Genomic DNA, 14,238 nt, shown 5'->3' on the forward strand with positions numbered 1-14,238 from the left:
AAAAACTTTACCTAAACTGTTTAAATTCAAATAGCATTATTCTTGTTTTTTTAAAAATTACATTGTAAAACTAATCAATATTTTACCTAAGTAACACAGTTTCCGTGGTGTAGCGGTTATCACATCTGCCTAACACGCAGAAGGTCCCCAGTTCGATCCTGGGCGGAAACATAAATTTTTTACTTCACTCAAGAAAAAGATAAAATTACTCATTTTATTAAAGAATCAAAAGTTATTAATTATAATAAATAAAAGTACAATTTTTATTTTTTACTAAAAAATTGTGTTTTACTATCTTTTTACAAAATTTCGCGTGAACAACTATGTATTAATGCTTAATTATGTATAATATAACATAATATATATTATTAAATGTTAGGAATGTTTTAATAGTTACTAAAACAATTTATATTGATTTATTTCCTCAATGTAGTTAATAAATAATCTAATAAAACGAAAGTTAACATATTTAAATACATAATTGACGGATGACATAAACTTATGTAACATACTTGGATCATAAGGATCATTATTGTTGGTAATATTTTTGATGTCACTCTCGTTAGAAGTCTGTGACTTATTTTTGTCAACATTTGTATAATTTTCAATTGAACAGTCTAAAGTTTCGCAAATTTTTGAAATTGTTTTGTTGAGTTCTATACCTAAAATGTTTGTATATTGCTTTTGATAACTTGTTAACTGATCTAGATCTATTTGACCGTCAGTTGTCTTTGGGATATTATTTAAATGTTTGTCAATACTATCAATAAACTTATTCAAAACAAAATCATCATTTAAATAAAAATAATTTTTAAATTCATTAAGATAATATAGACAAGATGTTATGCCATCTTTAAGTCTTGAAACATCCTGGTTTTGAATGTATTCCATTTGTTTCCAAATTATTCTCAAAATAATTACTTTGAAGAAATTAAAAACTATTGTATAGTACATTAATATTGAACGCAGTTTTGTATTGGCCCAATCAAGTTTATTAGCATTTTCATAAGCGTCTTTGATTTTGTTTTGAATACCTCTCCAATGTATTTGTAAGTGGAATGTATTTATAATTTTTAAAGTATCTTCTCTTTTATTTCCAAATCTGTGTATAAACAGATTATATTTGTCAAAACATTGAGGGCGTTTATCAATCAATGTTTTAGCTTTATAATTACGGCCCATTAAATCTTTAATAGAATTTAAGTTCTTTGTAACATACTCTACGAGATAATTTCCATCAAGCTTCCGAGAATTATCAAAGTCTGTGTTATCCAAATAATACTGGCTATTTTTTTCACAGTTTGCCGATTCCGATAATAATTTATTAGTAACATAATCGTGACAATTAATTAGCTCGACAATTAAATTACTTTCTTCTGTTAGATTTTCATGTACAATATAGTTATCATACATAGCAATAATACTTGTGTATAAATTTAATAACCACAATGCTCCCGCTTGAATATCAACATCGTCTCTGTATAAAGTGCTTATTTGAGATTTAACAATTACATTGTAATCTTTATTCAAATTAATCGTTTTTCTAATTTTAACCAAAGATTTTTCAAATAATAGTTTCGTCAATATCATGTGATTTAATCCGCTAAATAAGTAAGAACATTTCAATTGTTCAAATTTTTTTACTTTATAATTTGGATCGATGATATTGATTTCTTCATAGCCGGTATCAAAATATGTCGATCTTACAAAATCTAACAAAAAAATATAAATCACGGCGGAATAAAAAACACTTTTTGCATAACATTTAATCGACATAATTTAAAACAAAATGATATTTTAGTTTAATGGCTAAAAAAATGACTTAAAAGTATTTGTACAAAACAAGACTATATATATAAATTTAAGTTACACAAATTTCGATATTTATTCGAAGATTTATTCTTATCCATGTGTACAAATAGAATTTTTGGTATTTGTTGTTTTAAAAATGTATTCTTCTTAAATTAAACTTTTTTTTAAAATATTAAAATGTGTGTATGATCATAAATTTTATGAGTGGTTGTTGAATATGTTAATATTATAATCAATCGTCATATTTAAACTAAACACTTAAGTTTATTTATGTATCTTATGTAAATAATAGGCGTTTAGGTATCGACCTTCTTATGAATAAACGCATTAAGTAAAATGTAATGAGATTCGTGAAATGTATTTAATTTCAACATAATTTATTAAAAATTATTTAACTAATTATTTAATTAAGTATTCAAAAAAATTTGTTTGGATGATTTCCAAACAAAATTTAAAGAAATTAAACATGAAAAATAGAAATTCCTAAGTAATCCAGTAAAATAAAATAGAGTGAATTTCAACAACATGATGATATTAAAAATTAATGAATAAAAAAAAAAGTGCTAAAAAATATCTGTATAAAAAAATTATGTTCCCGCCCGGGATCGAACCGGGGACCTTCTGCGTGTTAGGCAGATGTGATAACCGCTACACCACGGAAACCCATATTAAATAAATAAAATATTTGTAAATTTTAATTGAAGTTTACCAATTTTTTAAAAATAAAAATACTTTTTGACCGGAAACACAGCAGCAATTTCAGCAATCATTTTTTTAGGAGCATATTACATCTAATTTTCTCCTCCTTAAAATAATTTTTGTATAATAACACATAGTTTTTCTAAAATTTTGCTCAAGTTATTTAAAAATTGTAGTTGCTAAGTCCTTGTATGCTCCCCTAATATGCGTATAATATAAGTTCTAAAAGTTCTATGTAAGAGACAAATATGTACTATGTATAAAAGATTACATCTAACAATTATATACATTAGCTCATTGCATTATTTAAGAGCCTTACATATAAAGATATTTCGATATTTTTTAATTATAACTTAAAACACAGTAACGTTGTATAAAACACTTTAAAATTATTTTTAATTTGTTTAGACTGAATGGTTAATAGGAACTAAAAACTACCAAAATTAAAAACATCCATATTTTAGATCAGGTTTCTCTTTTCCCTAAAATCAACAATACAATTTGTTACTCAAAAGAAGAAAGGAAATAATGAAAAAATAACTTTATGATACTTAAATACATTCGCATACTTGTTTGTTAATATAACCGTGGCTTAGAAAATCTTAAATTTAAGTATATTAATATTTAGTGCTCTTAATTTTTTAATTTTTTAATAAATTTGTAGAAGGTCAAATAATTATTAGCCTCTGCAAAATTAATTCACAATCGTAATATCAATAAAAGAATTGATCTACATGGGATTGCAATGTTTTAGAAAACTATTTATTACAATAAATAGTTTTCTAATAGAATTTTCAGTAAAAAAACAGTTGATTATAATTACTACCAATTACCTCACAATCAGATAATCAGCTCTATTTATTTTATTACTTACTAACCCGTTATGATTATTAACTTATTATTTAATCATGTTGAACGTCCACTCTAAAAACTACAGCTTGTGTCAGAGAATACGATAAAATCTACATAGCCCAGCGCTGAACTAGGTAGGTCACAACCAAACAATAAAATTAACAAATTAATTCCTCTTCTATTTAATCTTTTTTTTTACGCCAATAAAAATATATCCCGAACAAATGTTTAAGAATTTTTTTCATAAAGTAAATGACTGTCCCTAGATCTATGAAACGAATACAGGATTTCCTGAACTATGATAGGTCATTACTGAGAAATATAACTGTTTCGGTTGACTAGAGATGAACATTGTAATAGAAATATATATATATATATGTACACATTTGTCGGTACACATAGATTCTATAGGTTGTAATGATTTTTTATTGAGTTAGTTTTATAGTATCTTGTCGCATAAAAAGTAGACAGGAAATGAGCGAATAAAAAATGGGGGAAAGGATAAAACCCTGTATGCGTTTGATACAAATAAAACATAGTGAGGAAACAAGAAGGATATTGCCATGCGTGATAGCTTTATATTTGTGTTTTATTAGAACGGAAAAATGGCGTTTCTTTTTATTAGACGAAGTGGTCTCGGATCACATGCATACACAAAATTCGATTCAATTTCCTGTAAACGATAAATTGAAAAAATAAAGAGCACATATACATTCATGGCGAAATAGGGTAAAAAAATAAATAGATTTGTCCTGTTCTTCTTAAGTTTAGGATAAAAATATGGTATTATTCAGAGGATATCTTTTTCTAACCCTGTTCATTGAAAAAGTTTACCATTCAACTGCTCACTACCACTATTATAAAATAGCTAGAACGAGAATATTTTTTTATTATACAAATAAGCAGATTCCTCAATAAAGACTATTTAAATAACTTTTATAAATTTTGAAACACACATAACAGTGTGTTATTAACAATTCGATTAATCAAGTTATCGAAAATATAATGTTTGTTATTTCATCATTAATTTTTCCAGCGTGAACAGATAATTAAATATAATAAAAACCCTTTATCTTATTTATGACTTTTACTGACACCACACGTCTTAAACTAAATAAATTTAAAAAAAAATGTATATCATTAAAATTTAATTATAACAATGTAACTGAAAAAGACACATTTTCATCATCAAGTTACTTTAATTTTATAGACTGAAATATTCAGAGCATCAATGCATCATAATAATATTTTCAAACAATAAATTTGTCTACTCTAAATAAAAGAAAATTAATTAAAACTGAATATAAAATGATGATAAAACAAACTCAGTTCAGCGAACTGATTTATCAAAAATTTAAATGGTATACATTTTATAAATAGATAAATAAATTTGTTTGTATTTATTCAAGATATACTTGAACTTTGCGTGATATTAATATAATACAAATGTGCACGTGCATAAATGTTCCATTAACAAATTTAATTAAGTCTTATGTAAAAAAAGAAATGTGATATGGAAATGACGTGCGAATTTCTCGTATACATCACGTAAAAATAATATTTCACTCATTTTTCTTTCTTTCTTTCTCTTTTTCCTTCGTTCGGTGATTGTATATTTTTAAACAGGCTGTGGCATAAAATATGAGATGGTATCAAGGGAAATATACTGCTCGCATATACACCATCCATATTGTATGAATACACAATGCCCTGCTCCGATCATTCCGACCATTTCAACAACAACTTTATAAAATACACTAGACATTACAAGTTTATATCGACCGTTTTACCAGAAGTTATTTGTAGTTTGGGAATTGCGGTCATCAATTTCATCCCAACGGACGTTTTGAACAGATCTTTTATCGGCGGTGTCCTGCCACAGCTTACCGCCGCCCGACCACTTGCCCTCGCAGTCATTCACGATGGCTTTTTACGTCAGTTAACCACTCAGCACTCTTTTGAGACTCGGCATTTCACCAATGAAGTCATATAATTAATTATCGAAATTAACAAACATGCTATTCATACGGCATAACTTAATTTTTGATCATCTCCGACAGGCACTTTAATATTGAAGGTTAAACTAATCATATAAAAGTCAATTGAGACTTGTCAACTGTGCGTAAATAATTTAATGAAAATATCATTAACAGTTTTATAACAATAAAATAAGGATTTTTTTTAAATATGTTTTATCTGTGAACTCCATCGGTTATCGTTTAATTATTTCTCCATTTTTTAAAGGAGTATATTTATAAATAATTTTAGTTGATAATATTTGTTGGACGAGAACTTTCTGAATTTTTAACATATAAAATGTGCCTACTCGTCATTTTAATAGCTAGATAATAGCCAGTTATTTGAGTTTAATGTTTAGTTGATAGTCAATCGAGTTCAACTCGAATAAATGCCAACTAATTTGATATCGTAATGATAAAAATATTTGTATAAATTAAATGGTCGGTTGATTCATGCATAAACGTACCAATTATAGAAATTTGGTCGCTAGTTCAATGGAAATTAGTAAAAAAATAATTTATTATAGGTCCTCATAAAAATGTTAACATCACTTTTAATAATTCGCTCTTTTTCTCTGGCGACAAATAAAGGAAATCGAAAAAGAAAACGGTGATAACATACTATGATGTGTCAGAAATAATTGCCAATGCTCAAAGGCAGCCGAAAAACAGTATAAAATTAAAGCTCTTTTTATTGAGCTTACTGGTGTATACAGTGCGTGAATAGCCTTTGCGAGAATATACGGATGAACCAAGTAATGGTGATCTGGCGGGGAACGGGTCGGTTAAGTGTACCGCCGCCAAAGGAGGATTACTACTTCATTTAAAGCCGCCATTTCGTAAATGGCTGGCTCCGATTGGCCGGTACGGTTTAATCGATGGCACCCGGACGAGCTTTTAGTGTGTTGACGACGGCAACGGTGGCGGTTAACGAAGACGAGGAAGTAAAACGGCGACTAAGCGTTAGCTGCCGGCGGGGAGGGGTTGCCGTTTTATTAATGAACTTGGCACAGTATGCTGTTTGTTTCCATTTTAGTTTAAAAGCTTTCCTCTTGTATCGGGTTTTTCTTCCCTCGCATCGCGCCCCGGGACAAAGCGAATCCAATTAAACAACGAAAATACCCCGGACCAGTTTTTATTGTTATTCCCTAGATTCGCTTTTGTTTTCCACCCTCGAAATTACTTCGCTAACGTCTTGCTCGACTTCTCCTCGTTCCGTTCCCCCGCCACTTTTCTTCGTCCTGACGTTTATCGCAGCGATTGGAGACAAAAATTAAACGCGTAACAAATAACAATTCAAAGTGTTTTGCGGATCCACTTCTGTGTACTGGTAATGTCAATCGACATACGATGAATAACACGCGGGAAAAACCCTCTCGGCGTACGACATACCGTTCCAATAAAATTAGTATATCAAATAGATATGCTGTCGTTTTTCAGTTATACTTTCATATATGAATTTATGCCAAGTAACCGTTTTTAAATGACTTAGCTGAAACAACATATTGCGTTGTTAAAAATCGTTTTTCAAATATTTTAAAAGCGCACATGCACTCAATTGCTGTGTAATATGTCAATAGTTTTACTTAAGTGATGATCAGTAAACATTGTATCTCCTATTACGATTCCATTAATATTTTTACATCCCAAGAACCGTCTGTTGTCCTTATTTACACCAGATCCCTACGGTAAAGCGTTATGGTTAAAAAACATGCTAATCGAAATGGCTATACTTACAGATGGTTTTGTTTTGATTTTGTATTGCGCAATAGCTATAGAACGCCCGATAAGATGAATATATTCACTCTATTAATAAACCCAACCCGTTACTCATATAGATACAGCGGGTAAATCAGTTAAAAAATAATTACAACAGTTTTAAATTTTAAATATACTGTAACTTTCCATTGCTTAACCGTCGGTGTTTTAACTCATATACTGCTTAACCTAAATTGATTTTCAAATGAACTCAACTCAGCAAGTTTTCTTTTCAATTAATTATTTTTTAACAGTCCTTGAGTATTATCTGTTGTCTTGTTTGAATAATAAGTAATACTCGTATGCGTGGAATTTCCATCTGAAATGAAAATATAGTAATCCAAATTACACGTTTTCGTGAATTCAAATATAGACCTTTGGAATAATGATTATTTATCAGCAAACAATATGTCACATTGTAGTGTTGATACTTTTATAAGTAACAATAATAAGAATTGCCCAACTAAATAAATGGGTTATGCTAAACAAGGGTAAGGGTAAAGTATGTTGTGCTGACGTGTTACTTCTTAGAAATGCGCATCCCACAGATTCATACGCTCAAATAATAGCGGAGACCTGATGATAAACGACATAAAGGCTACAGTATCGTGAATACATTACCAGTCAAGTGGTAGCATCAGTAACGCCACCAACATAGATGCACGTACAACAAACGACATGTATCCCTTTTATAATGTGTTTACCTAATAATATTAGCCAAAAAGGAGGGTGGTCGAAGAAAAACACCATGTTCCTCTTATAAGAACGCCTGGTGAAAAATAAATAATGATGTAAACCACCCACGGCGAGACGGACTCGACGTTGTTGGTTCGACTACTCTTTGGTCTCTTCAAAACCAGCAGCTCCGTCAGTAGTACGACTAGACGTATGTGATCGGCAGCTGACCTAAACCGCAAAACACTCGACACTGACGTTTAAATCATTTTTTACGCATAAACGACAAGATTCCGCGATGGCGTACCATACCGAACTCGAGTGTCGATACTCTTCTATCTGATTTCTGACCGGTCACGGCACAGGTCTTGTTGCGGGAGAACGCTCGGCAGCGTTATTTATTATATTCCTTACGTCCAGATACGAGTAAGACATCTGCTTGGAACGAGACACGGCGAATACACGATGATACGTCTTTTTTTTGTAAAATTATGATAAAAAAAATTGAATAAATACAATTGTTAAACGTAATACAATGAAGCGGTCGTTATCGTTTTTATTACTCGCCCCCTTGAACACACGACCGTTTGTGATTCCTATCAATAGATTTACGCCAAATAAAATAATACATTAATAGTCCAGCACACTTTATAAAGAAACAATTTGCTTGAGCAATGTGATATGTCGAGTGGGTGGCGTTATTGATATATTAACCCCTGAATAATAAGCTTGTTGTAAAGTCTTTGTACAGTAACATGCACACAAGACCCTTCATTCCAAGACAATGAAGAAGTGTCAAAGAGATATTTTACAGTATATCTTATCTGTAAAAAAATGTATGATTCAGATTATTTTCTCATAAAATAATATAACAAATTCGTTTTCGCGGACAATGATTTTACATCGCTTTAACTTAAAATTTTAGATATTTTTTTATAAACTTAAAGTTAAATTTTGCTTTTATAAAATTTAAACCAATAGCAAAATTAGCGGTCAATTGGCAAGATAAATTGAAGTAGGAAAATAATCATTAAAAACTCCCAATATCTTAGGTGGCCGATCCGCCACTGCACAACTATAAAAAAATCAAATAATTTTAAGAAAAAAATAATTAGTTAAACATTTTCAATACAAACACGAAAACGAAACAGGATAATATTCTTTAAACTGTGTGAATATTACTTCAGTCAATCAATAAATTTTAGTTTAATTTTTGGTATTATGACGTATTAAGCTAATATTCACTATTATAATAATAAACTAATTTTTCATTTCTTCAAAAATATAACTTCATTTATATTAAAACTTGATTAATAACAAAATGGTTATTAATTTTTTAATGTAAATAAAATCTTCAACAAAATATACATAATATCTTTTGGTTAGCTTCCTGAGCGCTTAGTTTATTTTTACAAATTATTAAGATATAATTGATTTTTTTTATTATTCAATCATTTAAGCATTTAATTGTTTCTACAGTTCAAAATATTTACTATGGAAACTAAAATTATACACATTTATAGTACTAATTAAACAGCCCCCATTATATGAACGGCATAGAACTGCTAGAAATCAAAAATTACTAACTTTAATATGATAAATGCTAATATCAATGTTTTACAAGCTTAAATTTAAATGCTAAAATAAAAACATTAATTCAAATATTTAGCATTAATACTATGTTCTTTATAATCATAACTTAAGAAAAATAAAATGTTGGGTATAAAACAATAGAATATTTCAAGAAACTTCTAATAGATTTTTCACTAAACAGTTTGATAATTATTTTATTTTATTTATTGTTGTAATTTTGCTATACTATATTCACTTTTGATGTATTTATTGTAATAGAATTTAATCATGTTCAAAATTACTCAAACAAAATTGCAATATAATTAAGATATGCTTATGATAATAAATTTTCTATTTTTTTTTTTTATTAGCCAATTAATGAATTTAAATACTCTTATATTTGTAAAAAAAAAAATATCCTTTACAATGAAAATTTTTTAGTAAATTGTATATGTTTCATGATAAATAACTAATTTTTATTATATTTAATTTATANAAAAAAATTTTAGTAAATTGTATATGTTTCATGATAAATAACTAATTTTTATTATATTTAATTTATACTGGTCAAAATATTTACTATGGAAACGATAATTCATGCAACGACGTAATAAACAAAAGATTTTATCGTCACTCGAGTTGAAAAATTCGTAAGTTTTAACGTTTAAAACAACATCTCTGTGTTTTTGACTATAAAAATTTTTCTGAATATTTTCAATTCATCACCTACGGAGCCTAAAAGGTTACAACACTTTGTCTTTGTGAAAATGTTGATCCAAAAAGACCATTTTTATTTATTAGTATTATCGTTCGTAGTATATTTTTGTACTTCGAACTTGTACATTAAAGCTTTCATTTTTGTATGCGTGTTTTTGGAAGCTTTGCCAGACCCACTACAAAATTCTCAAGTAAGTAAATCAGTGAGACGAAAAAAACTTACACTAAAAAAGTTAGAACCTGTATCGTTGCCAGAGGATCACGAAAATCAATTATCCGGAGAAAAACTCACTTTGAATTCGTGTCCCACAACATTACCGTCGACTTGTACGTCGAAAATTAGCTCACCACCACTTCCATCAGTCAACACAGAACATCATGCACCAGCTCCTGTGCCAATAATGTCTCCTCCATCGATACCGTCCTCTATTCCAACACCTCCCTCAATGATATCAGGATGTACATCTACAAGTCGCACATCCTCAATCAAACCCACGGTCGTTAAAACAAAAACAATCAACTGGACTAAAGTTAACAACCAAAATATTGAAAATTCTTTGTGGTCGACGTTGGAACCTCTGCATCTTGCAATTGAATGTCAAGATATTGTAGAGTTGTTTGGTGAAAAACCGCGATCCAATACATCGCCTATTCAAAACGCTAAACTTAAATCTACTGCGACCAACGTTTTAGACTCTAAGAGAAGTCTCGCGATTAACATAATGTTAAAACAATTAAAATCAAAGCCTGAAGAATTTTTCAAGTGTTTAGAGGATGGAAGTATGATTGCTATTGAAAAATTAGAAGCGGTAAAAAGAATATTGCCCATAAGCGCTGACTTAAAGGCTATTGAAAAATTCAGCGGAGACATTATGACACTTGGCAAGGCGGAACAGTTTTGTGTTAAGCTTAACGAAATTCCGTATTATCAATTGAAAATCGACCTTACGATGTTAAAGGAAGAGTGGCCTTTCATATATTCGGAATCTCTTGAGACATTAAAAAATTATCAACAAACCTGTTCCACATTAATTAATGACAAATCGTTGACACAATTTTTGTCCGTTGTATTACATTTAGGCAATAAATTGAACGCAGTAAGTGTGAATGATATTTTTATGTCTCTATAATAAGAATCATTTAAGTATGAAATCAATACGCATTAGTATGTCGTATTAATTTTATACTCAAACGGCATATATAAAAAAAATACACCAGTTTATTAGTATACACAAAGTTGTTTAATATTTTCTCGTTCATGTATTTTATTATTCATGCTTATTTTATTATTTATTAATTATTATTAATCGAAACTACAAAATTAAAAAAATATGTAATATTGTATTTATGCTGAAAAATTAAATAAATAAGTTATTAATTAAAACATGATTATGTTAGGGAAGTTATGCTGGTGAAGCAAACGGTTTCACGTTGGGTAGTTTGCCTAAACTGATAGGTACTCGGTCTAACAAGCCAAATGTTACCTTCGTCCACTTGGCTGTAGAAATGGCTGAAAAATGTACAAATAATACTTTTAGTTTTTTGAATTTGCGTTCATCATTGAACAAACTGTCAAAAACTTCATTTGAATGTTTGGAAGCTGAGCTTCGTAATCGTTCTCGCCATATAAAAAACTTTAAATCTACACTGGCACAAGAGAACTATTCTCAAGTTATTAAAAAACATCTAATAGAGTTTATCTGTCAAGCAGATAAGGATATTGATGTACTTAATGATAATTTTAAAACAACGGTAGATCTTATAACAAATTTAGCTTCTCATTTTGGCGAGAACACGAAATCTTTTAATGTGGAAGAATGTTTCTCTATACTCGATAAATTTTTTGAACAAATTCATATTATTATTAAAGAAAATGAAAACAAAAAAGCTCATACTGAATCAAATGTTAACAATGATGAAAAGAACGGTATTGCATGCAAGTCTGTTGATACCAATTTTAATAAAAATACACATTCCAGATTCGAGGACAAGCAACTTAGTAATAGAGAATTGCTTATGAACCAAATTAAAAAAGGTTCTTTTTCGTTAAAAAGCATTCATTGAATCAATCCCTACTTATGAAAAATGTAATTTGAACATTTTTTTCCTGTATAATTTAAATTTTTATTTTCCTTATTGAATATTTTACTTATTACGATGTAATTTTTTTTTTTTTTGAAATATTTATTATGCACTCATATATTTTATTTTTCTATTTTGGTTTTAATCAATTTTTCTTATACTTATGAATGTTTTTATGTATATTTTCGTATTGCGAATAAAAAAAATTATTGTTAATATTTTGGTTGCAATTAATGAAATACTGTGTCTTTCAAATCTACATCAAATTTAACTTTTTACTTTGAGTAACAATATAAAAAAAATTCTCTCGTCGAGTTTTCTATTATGTGATACTAATCATCAAGGTAAAAATACTTACAATCTCCACGGTGTAAATTTACTTTAAGATTAAAAAAATGAAAAAATCTCAACAATTGGTTTCCTTAAAGTAATTTTATAGTTTAAGTAAAACTTCCATTTAATTTTTTACTTTTTTTTTATGTTTTCTATATACGCAATTGTATTTAAGGGTTGATGGCTAGTCATGTTAATATTGTCAGATTTCAATATACAGTTAAGTCTATTGTTCTTGATTCTACTTTGCCGGGTCACCACTATACTGGGGTCATTTTTAAATACAATTATTGAACTTTTGATAATATTAAGGTTAATATACATGTCTATTGTATTTACTTTCTTTAGTCCCTAAATCTAAATAATTTTTAAATAAGTAATTAACGTTTAATAGATACAGTGAAGATAAAAAATAATATTAAATATCACAATATGGATCGATAATCATGTAGTATTGTAGCACTAAGTTTAGGAAAATGTTTTTCAAGTTACGTTATTGTGTCCACATTTTTTATTTTGACACAGACGTTATATTTATGATTTTTGAACAACTGCATCTGTCTATTGACTAAAAGAACCCCGCGGTTTTTAAAGTATTGTTAAAACGTGAGAATTTTTTTTATTTAATTCAATTATCTAATATTAAACGGTAAAACATTTCATCCGTATAATATGTAGTTTTTATTTCTTAGTATTTACAAGTGTTTCTTTCATAATTATAAAACATTACTATGTGGAAAGGCGTAATATTTACTGTAACAGTGGGAGTAATAATTGACTATATTCTAATTAGACTTTAAAAAATATATTAGTTGTCACTATAAGGTTAATTATTTTGATAGCCACAAGTTAATAAAGCGTAAAAATATTTAGTTTCTGTAAATCGCTGTTTCGAGCAATAATTAAAAATGACTTCTTAAGCTTTGTTTATTATAAATTCTAAGGAAATCAATACAGTGTATAGCTGATTAGAAAAATTATAAAATAGTATTTTATTTATTTTTATTGCATAGTTAGTTTTTACATTACATTTATCTAAAATAATCATTACTCGTAATAAAACATATTAAATTGAAAAGTACAATTAAAATAATAATCATAATCATTTGACCTTATAGTTTATAGTTCAGTCACAATAAAAGTCACATTGATTTGGAGATTCGATGAGAAAATGTCGACTCCCAAACGCCCAAACGTATTTTAGGGTAAATGTAATTCAATTCAAAACAATTTCGATATAAAACGATATTTTCAAAAGAAAAATTTACTAGTTCGACGCAAAATAAAAAACTCAATGGGTTTGTTAGCTAATTTCGACGTTTTAGCGTACACGTTATAATAGAATCGGCAAATGACATGCATACTCAAAATCAAGCGATGTCGAATTTCAAAATATACTGGAAATATAAAAATAAAAAATATCCATTTAATAGTTCAAAAGAATCTGTTGCGATTTTCTTTTAGCGCAGATCGCAAAGTAAAGAGTTAAGGTCGAAGTGAAGAAAGGAAATGTGTAAAAGGGGTGGCGCGTCGAGTGTTCGGGTGATCACCATGACGACGGTCGAACATCGCAGTGGTAGTGATGGTAGTGTAGTGGCGGTAGAAGAAGCGAACGGAGTAACCAGCGGGTGTTGATCGGAGAGGGATGACCCTAACGACAACGATGACGGTGCCGGCGATGTTTGCCGCCGGCCCCGGGGGGGGGGGGGGGGGGGGGGGG

At 29.0% G+C, this 14,238-nt stretch overlaps 1 protein-coding gene and 2 non-coding genes across 3 annotated transcripts; 2 read left to right on the plus strand and 1 right to left on the minus strand.

The window, feature by feature from the left end:
• Positions 1-98: 98 nt before the first annotated feature.
• On the plus strand, positions 99-171 carry Trnav-aac (transfer RNA valine (anticodon AAC)). The gene has a single exon. It is a non-coding gene; the product is annotated as a tRNA-Val (tRNA).
• A 2,231-nt stretch (positions 172-2,402) lies between these two features.
• Positions 2,403-2,475, minus strand: Trnav-aac (transfer RNA valine (anticodon AAC)). Its single transcript has one exon. It is a non-coding gene; the product is annotated as a tRNA-Val (tRNA).
• Positions 2,476-9,981: 7,506 nt separating this feature from the next.
• Positions 9,982-12,222, plus strand: LOC126901718 (FH2 domain-containing protein 1-like). Its single transcript, XM_050678419.1, has 2 exons — positions 9,982-11,200; positions 11,502-12,222. The coding sequence occupies exons 1-2, from the start codon at positions 10,154-10,156 to the stop codon at positions 12,165-12,167; spliced, it is 1,713 nt and encodes a 570-aa protein (XP_050534376.1). The 5' UTR covers positions 9,982-10,153; the 3' UTR covers positions 12,168-12,222.
• Positions 12,223-14,238: the final 2,016 nt, after the last annotated feature.

Source organism: Daktulosphaira vitifoliae, unplaced genomic scaffold, assembly GCF_025091365.1.
Source record: "Daktulosphaira vitifoliae isolate Bord-2020 unplaced genomic scaffold, ASM2509136v1 Scaffold_3, whole genome shotgun sequence".
Classification (NCBI taxonomy): Eukaryota; Metazoa; Arthropoda; class Insecta; order Hemiptera; family Phylloxeridae; genus Daktulosphaira; species Daktulosphaira vitifoliae.

Bases quoted from the DNA above. Each gene is read 5' to 3' on its own strand.
- LOC126901718 (XM_050678419.1), top strand. From the start codon at position 10,154: ATGTTGATCCAAAAAGACCATTTTTATTTATTAGTATTATCGTTCGTA. The intron at 11,201-11,501 runs GTAAGTGTGAAT...TGATTATGTTAG, and splicing joins TAGGCAATAAATTGAACGCA to GGAAGTTATGCTGGTGAAGC.